This window comes from Antennarius striatus, chromosome 13, assembly GCF_040054535.1.
Source record: "Antennarius striatus isolate MH-2024 chromosome 13, ASM4005453v1, whole genome shotgun sequence".
NCBI lineage: Eukaryota > Metazoa > Chordata > Actinopteri > Lophiiformes > Antennariidae > Antennarius > Antennarius striatus.
Window position 1 is genome coordinate 19,956,409 of NC_090788.1, and position 16,989 is coordinate 19,973,397.

General features: G+C 43.3%; 1 protein-coding gene across 9 annotated transcripts in view; it reads right to left on the reverse strand.

Moving 5' to 3' along the window:
* tcf7 (transcription factor 7) overlaps positions 1–13,855 on the reverse strand; it is a 51,546-nt gene extending 37,691 nt beyond the window's left edge. For 4 of the 9 annotated variants that reach the window (XM_068330830.1, XM_068330829.1, XM_068330824.1 and 1 more), the window contains exons 1-3: positions 13,429–13,853; positions 13,038–13,104; positions 11,770–11,876 (exon numbers count right to left, since the gene is read on the reverse strand). In XM_068330830.1, coding sequence (XP_068186931.1) covers positions 11,770–11,876; positions 13,038–13,104; positions 13,429–13,611 — 357 coding nt within the window. In that variant the 5' untranslated portion in view covers positions 13,612–13,853. Of the gene's footprint in view, positions 1–11,769; positions 11,877–13,037; positions 13,105–13,428 lie in introns of all 9 variants that reach the window. The other 5 variants (XM_068330828.1, XM_068330826.1, XM_068330827.1 and 2 more) reach the window with 3 other exon arrangements.
* Positions 13,856–16,989: the final 3,134 nt, after the last annotated feature.

A 16,989-nucleotide genomic window follows, 5' to 3' on the forward strand; every position in this document is an offset into this window, starting at 1 on the left:
CCCACATTATGAGTTGAAGCTGGGGGGGCACTCACTCGGTGGACCAATTTTCACTGGCTGCATTAAAATGTTCGTCCAAATTTTAAGACAAACCCAAAGGAAAGGGGGAGTGATGAAGAACAAACAAACAAATGTGAGATGACAGTCAGGAAGGAGTCACGGTGGCCTCCCTGTACAGGACTGGGGGAGCGATGGCTTCTGCCTGGAGGGGGCGGGAGGGGGGGATCCAGACTGAGTCTGACTGAAGCGTGACGGCAACGGACGTTATTCTCAAACACGTTAATGTTTAGTTCTTCATCTCTAGATGTTCACCAAACTTGAGGAAAGACATTGAAAGTTTTCACCCAAACTGACGTCTTTCCTTCAGAGCTCCTCCAGATCTTCCTTCCATCCACAGATGAGCTGCAGCTGCTCCTCAGAGATGTTGTGTGCCGGCGTCGGTACAAAGACGACAGAGAAAGCGGTCCCAGTGAGGTTTCATTTCGATTCCAACCTTGTTTAAGCTTCATCAGGGTCTCATTATCGTGCACACAAACAACAAACAACATGGTTGTCTTGTGTATTAAAGGCACAGACAGTTTCCATCATTCTTGCTTTCTTCAAACTATCAATTTTTGCATCTTGAGAGAGTTTTGACTCTCTGGCAATGCATGCTGGGAAGTCCTGATGATGAGCTGACTGAAATCTGTACTTCAGATTTCTCATTTCAAGTCAAAAGATTTCAAATTTGAAGAACAAACAAACTGAAGTTTTGAAAGTGAAACTTTTTAATTTTACTGTCAGAAAGCTCCAGTATAATTAATTTCAAAAACATAATTCATTAAATAGGTGCTGCTCCACCTTATAGCTCAGAAATGCATTTTCTGATTGCTTTTAAAAACTCCTGTTGTTTTAAATTATGTTTAGTCTTCTGCTTTTCATCATGTATTTGCTCCAAATCTCTAGGTATGAACAGAAACTGTCAATCATATATTAAATGTTATACTAAATTATTGAATAAATGGTATCATGGCAACTAACACAAAAGGTCCAAGAGGTTAAAGCAGGTTAGCTGTGAGACACACACACACACACACACACACACACACACACAATATTTCTAGACTAGATCGACTGTTGAGATACTGCAGCACATTAACCACTCTATGCTGATGATGTGCAGCTCTCTGTAGGTAAAGACTTCATCTGACAAGAAAAAATCTTGTGTTTTGATGTTTCAGATGAGGAAAGAAGACAACAGTCAATTAGAGAAAGTGAAAACGCTCACTTGTTTCACTTGTGGGGCGTCTGCTGCCCACTGTTATCCTTAATAAACCTACTTCCTGCTGCAGAGAGAAGAGTTCTGGGTGTGTTCCTGTTCCTTGAGTGCGGTGTTGAAACAGTTAAAGGTGTTCTTACGGTGCCAGAGTGTGTGTGTGTGTGTGTGTGTGTGTGTGTGTGTGTGTGTGTGTGTGTCTGCTGGGGTTGTGGTTTGCTTCACCAGGTGCACAGAGTGGTAACCACTTCTCATTGTTTACTGCTAACTCCCTTCCGCTGCTGCTGTCATCTCGTCTTCCTTTACCTTCTCTCTCTCCTTCAAATCTAAACGTCTGTCAGACTCTGGCCATCTCTCTCCGTTTTGTCCACCCCGTCAACACGATTCGCACAAAATCGGATCAATCTGATGAAATGTCTCTTTTGTTGTTCACTTCCTGCCCACCCACCTCTTCCCTTTCATCTGTCCTCAGCGTTCATACAGTGTTTCCCACATACATACCCTATACTACATGCAACACCTACGCCTTGATGCGTGCCCACACACTGTCACACACACACACACACACACACACACACACACACACACACACACACACTGCAACAACAGCGCAGTGCACATCACAGTTGCTCTAGTTTATGTTTGGCCCTTCTGATATGCACACACACACAACCTGATTCATCACAACAACTTCCTCACATCAACAACAACACACACTTCAACCTCTGAGGAGAACTTCCTGTCAGCTCCATCACTTCATTAAATCAAACCAATCAAATTCAGTCCTCTTATCTTTATTTATTGCAAAATTTGGTTTGCTTTTCCTTTTGCTTTGGGTTTTCCTTATGCGTGTGTGTGTTTGTGTGATTTCCATGGACACATGATGTGGATATGAGTGTCTTTCCCCCCAAAAAAGTGCAAAACAAAGGTAGGAAATCAATTTGACGCATGGCTGAGCTCCTGGTGAGGAAACCTGTTGAAAAGGGAATTCCTCCTGCTCCTATTTCTGTCTTAAAAAAAAGGATCTTAACACATGGATCCAGAGCCAGAACGAGTCCACGCGGACTGGGACGTCACAGCACACACACACCTCTACCAGTAAGCTGTGGAAATCCACCAGGGCCTCATTGGATTCTTCTGTGCTAGCGTTTGATGGCAAACGTGGGTATTTTATACAACTACAAGGTGGGACTGGGGCTTCTTGGGGCGTCCATGAAGGTGTCTGTGTGGGTCCACCTCCATGATGGAAGTGGAGATAATAAATTCTGGTGGAATGCAGATGGAGGAGCCTGCTGCATCATGCATGTGTGTGTGTGTGTGTGTGTGTGTGTGTGTGTGTGTTAATAACGTACACATGAACACCGTGTTAAAGGCTCAAGGTGAATGATGATGATGGTGAACCAACATCATCACCATCGCTATCATCATCACATCCAGTGAGGATGGTTAAACATCTTTGTGTCATTTCTTAGGAATAGATGACATCCTCAGGGCCAGCCAATCAGAGGCCGAGTAAGGCGGGTCATGTGGTACTAAAGTCCCAATAAGTAAAAACAGTGAAGGTTTGGACCTTAGAAATCAGGGGTGGGTATTTACACTCAAAAAAAAAAAGTTTCTGTATTATTTGCTAAAATCATATTCTTTATGTGTCATGTTTGTATGTCTTTATTTAAAAACCTTCACTGAAAGATTCAAAATCGAGAAAAAACCAACAGAATTTCATTCCAAGTCGGTAAAATCAGTGCAATGGGAACAAGAAAAATAACAACGCACATTTGAAAGTCACAGTATCCTCTTCATCCTCCGCAAGTAGAAGCATCAGGAAATTAGGAACCTCAGATTTGATTTAAATAATTTAATTTAGATTACCACCAACTAAAAAAAATACAAAAAGTAAGTTTAAGTAAGGAAATTACGTCACATAAACACGAAAAACACTCAAGCAGATGTGAACACACACACACACACACACACACACACACACACACACACACACACAGTAAACAGGTTGTAAATGTCCTGAGAGCACCAGATGAAAAGCAAGAGTACGCAGCAAATTGTCATGTAAAATCACATATGGCCGTCACAAACTGACAAACATTAAACACAGCAGCAAACGCACAGAAAACACACAGCACACACACACGGCATATGTCTCACACCTATAAACCGCTGACGTCAGCGGGAGCGGAGGTGAAAACATGCTTTTAATACGCGCCGTTATGGTTTTATGAGGTGAAAAGGTCCAGAAGAAACTCTGTCGTCTCGCAGTCGTACGAGGTTTTCCTTCTGTGTGTGTTAGAGGAATGATTTACGCTGAACGTCATCAGCAGATCTCATCCAGTCTGTTGTCCATTTTATACATGACATGAGGGAAATGACTGGATCCACTCACACACATTTATTCCCATAAATGTCTATGAACATAAATGTGGTGTTGAACCTGATTTCGTTTCAGACGGTGAGTCTTTAATAAAATACTTTAGAAGCTGATTACTGATTTGTAGTGATGAAAAGCAAAAGAAAGACACCTTGAACACACACACACACACACACACACACACACACACACACACACACACACACACACAGAGCTCCAGGGTGCGACCCGCTAACCCAAAAACATTTATTGTGGGTCCTTTTGTGTGTGAGCCTTCATTAGATCACAGATACACAAAGCAGACACACTCGAGTACACACTCCTGTCCATCACCGATTGACGGGTGTGTGTCGATCAGGAAACATCCACTTTGATCCAGAAAGGTGTCTTGAATGAGGAAAATAAACCAGAAAACACGAGACATGAATTAAACTTTTGAATAAAACACCAAGCAGTTTTTATTCTGACAAAAACGGAAGCTGCAGTCAGTTGCCGTGACAACATCAAATGTTTACTGCGTCCCACGACACGGAAGCTGCAGACGTTAAACAATGCTAACTCTCACTTCATCATGAAATTTTACCATCTTCTGCCATCATGACATCATGAACATTAAACAGGCCGTGGACCAATCAGGAATCAAGAAATAGCGCTGACATCAGCGACCCTGTGATGCAATGAGACGCACGTTTGTGTTGTTGTTTTGAGGCGATGACCACGATGAAGGACAGACATTGTCCTGTGTGACGGGGACAACGCTGTCACTGATTAACTCTAGCTGAGAGCAGCCAGACCGTCAGGGCTCAGCAGACAAACCAACAACAACACACACACACACACACACACACACACACACCAACAACATCACACCTCCATGTCCACTAAGCAAAACTAGAGTTGAGATGTTTCACACACGGGCTGGAAATGTCACTTTGGACAATGCCTCCCTTCTGTTGCCTTGGAAACGGGGCCTAAATATTTGTTTGCATCCGTTGCCACCTTAAAGGTGGAATAAACACCACCTGAAGTCATCGCTGCATTCAGAACATCAGGCTGGAGCCAACAGAGCGGTTCGGTCCAGAACAGGATGTGTTCAAGGACAGAAGTTTCTTCAATTCTTCTTTAGGTCTCAGAATGTGTGATCAAAGTGTGTGTTTGATCAATTAATCAAGTTTTATTTATATAGCGCTTAATCATGGCAACAGACATTTCAAAGCGATTTAACAGACAGAAAAACACAACGGAACCCTCCAGAGCAAGCATAAGCAACAGCGGCGGGGAAAAACTCCCTCATTGAGGAAGAAACTCCGAGCAGGACCCAGACAAGTGTGTGTTTGAGTGTGTGTGTTTTACAAGAATCTCCCTTTGTGCTGCGTAATGGCAAATCCTCGCATTACAGAAGCTTGAGCCAGACAGTGAGGAAATTAGACTAAATGATTTGAATCAATTATCAAAAGTGTTTCCGAGAATTCCGTCTGAGCTGCACGCTCCATTAAATCTGTCTTAACACTCATCGGCAGCAGGAAACTGGAATGTGGCCACGAAAAGCGTGATGAAAAGTGAAAGGCTGATGGAAAAAAACCCAAAAAGAAATGTGACGTCTCTCTTTAACATCTCCCTTTGGTGACAGGAAGCGTGGGAGGAATCATGGGAAATGTGGTCTTTTATCTAAAGAGACGCTTGCACAAACAACGGCGCACGAGGTTACCAACGGCCTCGTCTTCTCTTGTTTCCACACGCTTCAGCGGGGCGATCTGTCGCCGTGTTGGTGGTTTTATAGAATTTAAACGTATGAACACATCAGAGGCTGTAACACCAGGCAGTCTCACACTTTCCCCCCGCTAACACCTGTCTTTTACGGCGCTGCACCTTCCTGCTGCGCCGGAAAGGAAGAAGTGGATGAATAATTACAGGTAGAAACACCTCGGGGCCATCTGAAGGGTTTTTCCTCTTCTGATATTCTTTCATTCCCACATTTTACCTCTTGAAATTATCCGAGCAGTTTCTCATCATTACTTCAAAGCTGATGGAGTGATGAGTCATCTGTATCTTCATCTTCCCACCTCCGTCTACCTCCTCCCTCTATGATGGTCGCTTTTCCTCCACAGCTCTCTGTCTCTCTTTTCATACAGTCTATCATTTCATCCTTGGCTCATCCGTCACATTTATACAGCAGATTTTCCTGAAAGCTGAGAAGTTTTTGCATAACTTTATCAATGTGATCCCTGTACATAAAAGATCCACCAAACCGACTGACAACAATGCAGTGTGCATGCCAGGCCAGTAGTTGGCAGTGTAACAACATACACCATCTATGCCATGCTAGCTTTTGTCAAACTTTTGATTTTTTTTTATTTTTCATGCCCGCATTTCAAACGTGTCCATTAATTGTCAATCAACTAAATAAAGATCTGAATTTTTAAAAAAAAATTTGTTAAGATCAACCTGAAGCCTGTCTTGGACCAAAACCAACCAACTGGACAAATTGTTGTTTTAAACTTCTGGATTAAAACCCTAGCTACCGTTTAATCAGGGATAAAACAAATAGAAACTAGAGACTGCAACATCCCGCAAAGAGTAAAAACTGAAAGTAGTACCTTACACGTGCGTAACTTTGACCTTTCAGGGTAGGTCAAAGCTATGCACTAGCTTTGATCTACGGTCAAAGGTAGTGCATAGGTCTTACTATGGTCTATAGTCTTACTCACACTGGCCTTCTCCCTTGTCTTTCTATCTTATCCGATTCCTGAGTGTACAAAAGTTGAAATTTGACCTTGACCTAGTTTTCTCAAGGTCAAGGTCGTGTAATTTTCATCCTCTTTGCTGCACGAGTAATGTGCTTTTTGTTTCATCTTTCTTTCTGCAACAGTTGCAAAGATATTAGGCGGACGAACGGACGAACACACTAACACTGACAATTACAATACATCACCGCTTTGAAGCGGGATGTAAATAGTGACAAACGTACTGTACGTGCTGTAGCGAAGACACTTGTTCTCGACACCTCTGGCTGAGAGGAATGAGGGAGATTTGTTGTCCAATCATCATTTTGCTCGATAATCTGGGAAATTACTCAAACATAATCTTGGGATTACAAACGTGGTGACAATAGAAAGTTAAACCTCCGCCGCCTCAGCTCGTCCGTCCCGTCGCAGGTCGGACACCCCAACACTAAATTGTTTAAACTGTTCTGGGACCAATCAGGTTTAAGTCTTGCACACGGTCCCTAAAATCATTTGTAGGGGTGAGATTTCCATCCGTCCCTGGATTTCTCTGCCTTGTGGTGAAAGCTGCTTTTCTTCTAGGCCTCTTAAATCGGAGTGGCGGGGTGGGGAGGGGGGTCCTTATCGAAGCCAGTCAGAGGCAGGGAGGCCCCGCTCTGATCATCCCAGCCCCTTGGGCTGTGGGAAAGGGGGGGGGATTAGGGAGGCCTCATCCTGTGCTGCTACCATTGTGTAGCCAGGGACCGAAGGCTGTCTGCACAACCCCCCCCCTGTCAACACCACAACACAATGGAAACAAGGAAGTCGCAAGATCCTAGAGAGTCACACACACTCCTGCCATCCCCCTTGATCCTGGAGGATAGACTCGTATTATTTGGGAGATACGAGGAGTAAAAGGGGACGGGGAGGGGGGCTTATTAGCAACAGCAGCTGATTTCTGAATGGATACGAGGAAGAGGCCGAAGGCATGAAGCATTCCTGCTACACAATAAAAAATAAAGAGCAAAAGAAGCATGAAATACTCACAATCCCTCGCCACGAGAATAAGAGAAAACGTTGTTTTAGTTCATTACAGTTCTTGTTTATTGTAAATGTTAAAAAGAAGTTTAAAACTTTAAAACTGAAAAAGGCTGAAAATACAAAAAATATCAGAAAGAATCTCTCCTCTAGTTCAGAGAAGATTAAAAAAAAGTATATATATAAAAGTTTTTTGAGTTGTTGTGCCCCGGAGATAAAACTCCCTCACAGAATGAGCTGAACTTCAGCTGGTAACCATGGAAACAGGAAAAATAAAAACTGCAAAAGCCCCTCAACAGCAAAAAAAAACAAGACTTCAAGTCTTGGTTATTGTGTGCAGAAAGTTTTCTGACAAAAAGCCAAATAGTTTTTGAGTTATGCAACAAACATGGATGATAAAGAGTCGCTGTGAAAGAAGGTAAATATAATTAAACGGCCGTTTCCTTGCATGATAATTTAGAAATTATCGTTCAGAGGAATTCATTGAGGAGAAATTTTCAAATCTGTGCACCCGTTCAAATTTTTAAACCCATCAGATTTTTTTTCTTTTTACTGCCCCTCTCCAATCACAATGACTGTCCCTCAGCTGTCCTCCTATCGTTTCTCAAATTTAGCGAAACGAAATGTCAAATGCGGAGGAAATTCCCCCAAACTGCTGTGTGAGCCGTCACACACACTGGTGTGTAAATTCCACTCACTAGGTTCTCGTACTAACTGGTTCTCTCATTCAGAAGCTTTAGATTCAGTTGGTAGCTGGACGGAACCTCTGGAACCTGCTGGTGTCGTCATGCCGACCACAGCCTCCACATCACAGGCAGCTTCACAGCCTCTCGGACTCTAGAATTTTACTTTTTTCTTTTTTTACTTTAACAATTATGATTAATAAAACCATTTAAATTAACAGATGGTTTAATTTTTATATTGTACTTTTGGCAAAACTCAATCCTTGCGTATGCTTCTACCGTATATTCTGTTATTACTTTTAGAATGCATAAACATCGTGTTGGGATGCACACACTTTTTCTTGAAGCGCATCCCAGGGATGCACTTCTTTTTTGACGTAAAATGAACTTTTTGTCTGCTTCGGCCTCGGCGAAGAAATCTGGTTGAATTTAATGTTAAAGCTGCACGTCAACTTGAAGCTACGCTTGTTCAAAACTAAGAATAATCAGGCACGCTCCAGAGAAACATCCGTAAAGTTTATGGGGTGAAATCTGACCTGAACACATCTGATGTCAGATAAGAACCACTGATGTGATCCACAGCAGAGGACATGAGTCCATGTTTGTTTGCCTGCGACTTGCTGACGGCTGACGCCGCCAAGCTATCAGAGGGTTTAGGGGCTGACAGGAGCGTCACGGCATCAGGAGAAGATGCGTTCTATTCTTCTTCTTACTTTTTGTCAGTCCTGCCATGAAGAACTCTGGTTACCAGAGCTGAGATCATTAACACCACTTCTGAGCTGGAGGAGCTTCCACGTTCACTCTACCTCCATCCTTCACTCTGTTTGTCTCACAGCGATCACAGTAAACACATTAACATCATCCGCAAAAGAGGTGAAGGTGAACAAACAGGAGTCTGGTGGGGGTGAGGTGTAAGGAGTCAAACAATCTGATTGGTTTGACTCCATAGAAATGACAAAAAAAAACCAGGACACAGCACAACACACACACACACACACACACACACACACACACACACACACCACCAACACCCCAGAGCAGGAGCACAAACAACAAGATCAAGGACACACACACACACACACACACACATGCCAAAAGCATAGACGCATTGAAATGACTTCATGTAATGAAGGTTATTAACAGCCAACAAACGCACACAATGACACACTCAAACACACACACACACACACACTCAAACACGCTGTCTTCACTCGGGATCGTACAAAGACGACATGCCTAGGGACTTCCATAAGATCTCGGAATCCCTAAAAATCTGCGTCTCTGCTACTGAGAGGACGGCTGGTATCTGCATTCATGTGACCACAGAGAAATACTATGAAAGAATTATGTCTGTTGGGGGGGGGGGGGGTGTGCGTTCAGTCTTTACTACAGATTAGAAGCTTTCACATGTTAACACCAGAATAATAAGAGCTGGAATTTATCCATCTTGTTACTGCAGATCATCTGGCTGGGATGAATGTGGAACAATAAAGAACAATAAGAGTTGTTTCTGCTTCAAATATATACAAAATACTAAATATATACACAAAACACTAAATATATACTGTACACAAAACACTAAATATACACACAAAACACTAAATATATACACAAAATACTAAATATATACACAAAAGTCTCAATTTACACACAAAATACAGAATGTTTAAAAGGACATGATCGCTCAGCTGCATCAGCACCAAACATGACCCACAGATCAGACAAACACAATCAATACTTGATTTTTGTTCATAATTTTCTTCAGGAATTTGAATGAAACTGATTGAACCCCCCCCCCCTCCCATCAGGACCACAGTACCAAAACAGACCAGAACCATCAGTGCTGAAACTTGACTGACTAATCGAGAGTAGAGTGATGCTGCTGTTCACATCGGTGAAGAACATTTTCACTTTCACGTCGGTGTGAAGCGAAGCCCGCCGGCGTCACCTCTGGAGGTAGCGTTCAGACACACACAGAGTCAGGACACGCGTTTCCCTGTCCCATACCTACACCATAACACTGGGAAACACCAAACACAGGCCGCTTTCCCAGACCTGTAGTTTCCAATCCGTCCCCTCCACCCATAATGATCGGCCCCACCGGACTGGAGTCTTTCAAGTGGAGGGAGACGGGTCTGATACGCCGCCGCCGCCTCACAACCAGCAGGCTAATTACAAGGGACGCAGCATCAAGTGAGCATTGTGTGGAGTCTCCACGACACACAGGGGAAGAAAGTGCTCTTTATCTCGCCAACTGCCGACCCCCCACCCCAACCCACTGTCCACACTCAACAAAAACAGGCTGGAGAGGGAGGACGGGGAGACACTGGGGGAGAAGGAGACACACTGATGGACACGCCATCACATGTGTTAAACAACATACCGGGTGAGAAGCAGCAGACTTCAGGACGAAATGGCTTCCTGTCAGATGAGGAGGTTGAGGTTTTATTTCCAGGAAAAAGCATGAAAGTCTCTAACCCAACCTAACCTAACGCAACCTAACCCAGCCTAACCTAAACCAACCCAGCCTAACCTAACCCAACCTAGCTCAACCTAACCCAACCTAACATAACTGAATCTAACCAACCTAACCCAACCCAACCTAGCCTAACCTCAACTGACCAAACCCAATCTAACCTAACCTAAACCAGCCTAACCTAACCTAACCGAATCCAACCTAACCTGACCTAACCCAATCTAACCCAACCTAGCCTAACCTAAACCAACCAAAGCCAATCTAACTTAACCTAAACCAACCTAACTCAACCTAACCTAACTCAACCTAACCCAACCTAACCTAACCCAACCTAACCTAACCTAACTCAACCTAACCTAACACAAGACACCATGAGGGGTGTAGAGGAATTATTACGCTAGAGGACAGTCACGACTGGATATTATTTTACTCGTCTAAGACCCCTTTAGGATTTCCCGTGACCACCCACTGGGTCAGACTTTGAAGAGTCCACTTTGGCACACACCCTGGAGGTGTCCCACAGCAGCTTCCTGCCATCCCATCGGCCCACAGCCCACAATCTAAACAAGAACACATCTCCACTGTTCAGCAGCATCCCAGACAGCAGGGGTTAATCCAGGCGACGGGATTACGCAGCACCTGAAACACGGATTAGACAAAATCGCTCCTGTTTGGTGCAATTAGTCAGCCGATCCGTGAACATCGGATTTTATGACTTGAAGGGATTTGATGATTATGTTCTGGGTGTCTGGCTGGATGAGTGATACGGCAGAATGACGATCCCCCTCCACCGTGTCTGATCTTTTCTTTATCAGTTTAACAGTTTAACAGTTTAACATTAAAGAACGATGAGTTTTCATGAGTTGTCAAATTGCTTCAAACATCTTAGATGAAGCTACTTTGCCAACAGCATCCAACAACAGCTGATGCGGGTGGAAGTGGACCGATCTGAAACACCGGGTCCAGAGGTCCAAACTGAACTCAAACTTCCCCTCCGCTCTTCCTGCGCTCTGGACATTTGCCACCAAGCTCAAGTGAATATTCCTGTCTTTCCACTCAATACTGACGATAACACAGAAAACTCCTCGTGAAGCACCGAGCCCTGCGTTCAGTGTTTGCACGAGAAACCAAAGAACACAAACAGCAGCTGAGGAAGAAAGTCAACAGGGGAAGCCCTCAGAGACCAGCAGGACCAGCACAAACCAGCAGGACAGTTTAAACAGAGAAGCACTTACAGATGGAGACACCGAGCTGTTGGGGATGTAGGGGTCAGGCAGCATCAGGAACGGGTATCCTGGGTATGCCGGCGTCTTGTACAGGCCTCCATCTTGGTGCTTCGACACTGAGGTCAGACATCAACACATGAAGCTTTAGAAACTCAGTCAGGAACTAAAAGTAACACTTATATGTAGAAGTAATGATTTATTTAAAACTCAAGAGTTTTTAATTAATATAAAGGGTCACTTGTGGAATATGAAACGAAACACTCCATCCAAAGTGTAAGTTTAGATTTCATCTGATGTTTTCTACATCTTTGTTGCTACACAACAAAGACAAACCACCAAAATAACCGCTGACACTAAGTAGGCCAACCAGAAGTGTTACGAGCTGATACCCTGAATGAGCCCTGGCTCTAGCGGGCTAGCCTGTGTGCTAATTTCTCCCTCAGCCACATGTTGAGCGTCAGAGGCCTCTGTGGGCGAGCGACAAACATACCTGGTCTGTATGACGCTCACAATCGCACACGCCATCTCCTTTATTTCTGTCAAGTAGCTCTTCTTGATTTAACTTTTCTAAGGTGGCAAAACTTTAAATGTGGTTGGAGCCACAGGTCAAAATAGGAGGCAGAGACATGTTAAATTCAAAATGAATGCATTTGGATCTCACGTCTAAATTAGATGAAGTTTTACACGGAACGAGAGAACATTTCTACTTTAAGAAAAGTTGAGAAAATTATTTCCTCTGCCGAGCTGAGGCCACAGAGACACCTGTAATTAAAACTACCAAGTGTTTGGCTTCTGGAGCGAGAAAGTGAGATGATTTTTCTGTTATACGTGCCAACGTTGAAAAAAATACAATAAAATAAAAATAAAAGAGCAAAAATAAAAGATCATGGCACGTGAATGAAAACATTTTTAAAGAAAGCCAATTTAAAATGAATTCACTGATCGCATTGCAAGTATGGAGAAAATATTTTTTTTTTTAAATTCTGTATAATATTGAAACATTCTCTTCCTAATAAAAACTAGTAAAGATTTTTTTTAAAGTCACTTTTCTACTGGTAGGTGCTCGTTTCAAGCCCCCCCCCACCTCAGGTGATAGAAGTGTGATAAATTCCTACAGTCTTGAACACATCGTGGGCCTTTTACACCTGAAGCGCTCTTTGAAGTTAGTGAGGTCGCAGCACGTGACCCGGTGGACGGACCCCCGGTCCCCCGGTGGACGGACCCCCGGTCCCCCCCTGTCCGCCGTTACCGGAGGCGGAGCGGCCGTGTGTGCTTACCGCCGTCCAGATGCTCCCGGTGCTTCTCCGCGAAGCCCCGCTGCTCCGCCTGCGCGCGTCGGACCGCCTGCGGGGAACCGAACACAAACACCGGGTCAAACTCTCCCCCGGAACTCCGTCCAAAGAGCCACACAAGTTCCGTCAAAGACCCCGACGGGTCCCGTAAACACCCCCGCTACCTCTGCCCCATCCCGCAACCCCCCCCCCCCCCACACACACACACACACACATCCACAGCTGATACCCCAGAGGCATTTAGTTGCGCCCTTTTCTCTCATTCAACACCTGAGTAAAGTGAAGTTTCTCCCACTTCACACACACACACACACACACACACACACACACACACACACACACACACACACACACACACACACACACACACACTGACCGCTGCGTTGGGGCTCTGGTTGATCTCCGACTCGTTGACCAGGGAGGACTTGAGGTCGGCCAGGTCCCCCTCCGTGAAGGCGTTCTCCGGGATCTTCTCCTCCTGCTCCCCCTCGTCTTTGAACGCAATCATCTCATCATTCGCCCCCAGATCGTCCCCGCCGCCGCTGCTGAGCTGAGGCATGTCTTCTCCCCCCTACCAACCCGGCGGTGCGTGACACACTTTAAAAGAATAACAACAATAATAAAAAATAAAATAAATAAATAAATAAAAACACCGGAGTTGTTTAAGTTAAATCTCCTCAGTCCCGGGGCGAAGTGCAGAAACCCCCCCAGCACACACAGAGGAACATGCGGCAGAAAGTTGCGCTGCGGAGGGAACTGAACTACCGTCTCTCCAACAAGTGAACGCAGCACGTTTGAGCTCGAGACCAGACTAGGAGTCCCGACATCAAAGGGCGCCGCGCGGGTGATTGACAGGTCCGATGACTTGCTGGGGGTTGTCCGCTGGTTCCCGCGGAGGGCTGAGCCTCTTAAAGAGACAGTACCTCCCCGAAGCGGCTCCACGGCAGTGCCCGGGACCCCACAGGGGCGGCTCCGCCACATCCACGGCCCCCCCAACACCACCACCTCCAACCCGGGTGTAAACGGAGCTGCTGCCTTTCAAATGTAATTCTTAGTTACACAGGTGGAAAGTAACTACAGTAGAACCTATAATAGAACTTACAGTAGAACCTGCAAATATGAGTTTAATTTGTTTCATCACTGAGCTCTAAGTCAAACATATTTTCCCCATTTAAAATAACTAAAATCATTTGAATCATTTCCAGCTTTGCAAAGAAGCACCAAACCCTCTAAATTCTGAAAAAAAAAACTTTTTTTATTTTTTTTTAATGTAACTTATTATATATAAGTTACATAAACAATGATAAACTATGAAAAGAAACGCAAAAGTCACAAGAATACATGAGCTACGTCTTTACTCCACTAACGAGAACGAGATCCGGTCTCAGCTGATGTATCCATCCGCCAACATGTGGGAAAGAACGAGATCCGGTGGCAGCTCATGTTATATCCCTCCGCCGACTAGCAGTGGTGTCTTGAAGCACGGCTCTCGGATTTTGCTCATATGTCCAACAAAAATAAGGACAGAGCAACAACTTGTATCTCAAATAAATCATATGTTGAGGTACTACTGTAGTTTTATTTAAGTACTGCACTTTCATATTTGATGTAGTTCCATTTATTTCCATATACATGAGTATGAACTCCTGTCTGCTGATATTTTGTTCAATTGATTCAATTCCTGAAAACAATTTAATTATTCAATATTGAAAAGCATAATTCTCTGTGACGTAAGTAGGGTGAAACTGCAGTTGGAATTCTGATTGAAATCGTTTATATATTTTATTTCTAGCGCCTTTCTCCACCTACAATCTCCTTTAGCCCACCTCTTATTAAAAAAAAAAAAATCCCTTTCATTGCCCAATTACTAGATTTCCAACAGCTAAGCATTCATATCAGACAAATACATATTTTTATTTCATATGCAGACGTGCACAAAAACAAATTTACCACCACTAAAGTTTCAAGCAAATGAAACTGTTATTTCAAAGATTGTTTAAAAAAAATCCTGGATTCTCTTATTTATTGACAGGTGTGACCCTCTGAGGACGCAGGTGAAAACAGGGCAGGTAGAAGAGCTGGTTTTCATAAGAGCAAAGCTCAATGTCGTTCTCACGCCTCTTGTGGCTGAAGTTGGTACTACAAAAATAGACATTTGAAAAATCTCAAACATATTTTCAAAGTTAATCTCTTTATTTTTTTGTCACTGAATGCAACTGGAAGTAGCTTAAAAAGACAAAAAAATACACTTGTTATTCTGAGTACACAACTTAAAATATTAATTGATATTTCTTTTACAGCTTTAAAAAGAAATTGACGACTAAAAAATTTATCACCTTCTGTTAGGCCTTAAAGACCCATTCCTAATGAATGATTGTTCTTTTATCGTCACATCGTTCAGTGGACCGCATAAACATGGACATGATGAACACAACAAGGTGAATGGTGACGAAAGAGGGGGTGAAAACCTGCAAATAAACACAATAAACCTGCTGATGTATGGATGTACAACATGCAGGCTGTGTGTGATGGTAACACGTCCTCCGTTGTGATAGACACAGGGGTCCTGTGGGCTTGAAACCCAGTACACTCTCACTGGGACTGATCCACCCAACACCCATGACGTGACAGTGAACTAGTAACAGGGACAGCTCTACCTAGAAAACATAATCAAACATCTATTATTCAAAATAGCAGAAATGCAGCTGGTTTGAAACGTTTCAGGGCTGTTATCATCATAAAGTTAGTTAGTCTTTGATGATTATGCATTGTGAGTTTTAATCCTGTTCCAGCTGTCCTTTTATGGTGGCTGTTGTCACACTCTTCAGCTGGTTGTGCTCACATTTTGAATTTTGAAGAAAAAAAAAATCAAACTAAAACAATAATTTCTCATTTGCATGAACAGAAAATGCAAAAAACCAACAACAATGTAGGACATTCTATAAAAAAAAAAAAACACACACCAGAAAACGCGGATGCTCATCAATAAATAACTGATACACAGCATCCGTACATCCCCCAGATTTTGTAACCGTCTTCAGAACAGCAAAAAGTGGATGTTGCGAGGACTGGAATGGAGGAGGAGAAGAAAAAAAAACATTTCAAAGATGTAGACTGAAGTTCTGATTTCTTATCGTACTGCTAAGTTGCCTTCCCCTAAGTTCCTCCCAATGCCAATGCATTTTTAATGCTGATACAGTAGCGTAGCTGGTCTTCAGAGTTTTTAATTGAGAAATATTTATACACTCCCATGCTGTGACTTAATACGCGGCTTAATCTGAGTCGGTTGTCTTGAATGAAAATGATGATCCACAGCTGGGAAACAGAATTAAATACAAACATAAAATGGGCCTGTTATTTGCATAAAACTGCATATTTATATCATATCGTTGATGCATATTAATAAAAAGATTAAAATGAGCAGTTTTAATGTATGCAAATCTAAATTATAAATGAGTTGTTTAAACTCCTTGTTTACCCATCTTGATTAAATATAGACAGCTGTTTTTCCAGAGAGGCAGCACCTCTCCTGCCACGCCGCCTCCTGAGCTCCAGCCGAGTTCCCACAAAACTCTGCTGATCGTTAAACACAGTCATCACACAGTTCACAGGTTCATCCAGGGCTGCAGGCCACGCTCTGACACACACACACACACACACACACACACACACACACACACACACACACACACACACACACACACACACACACACACTCGCACGCGAACATTTTAGTCATATTTATGGTGCTGCGTTTCTTCACCTTAATCATCCTCTTTAATCTCCAGCTCTGATTATAGTCATGTAACCAGACATCATCTGAGATACATATATACAGGTGTGTGTATATATGAGATACATATATACAGGTGTGTGTGTGTATGTACACAGTATTTATATATATACAGTATATATATATATATATACTGTATATATA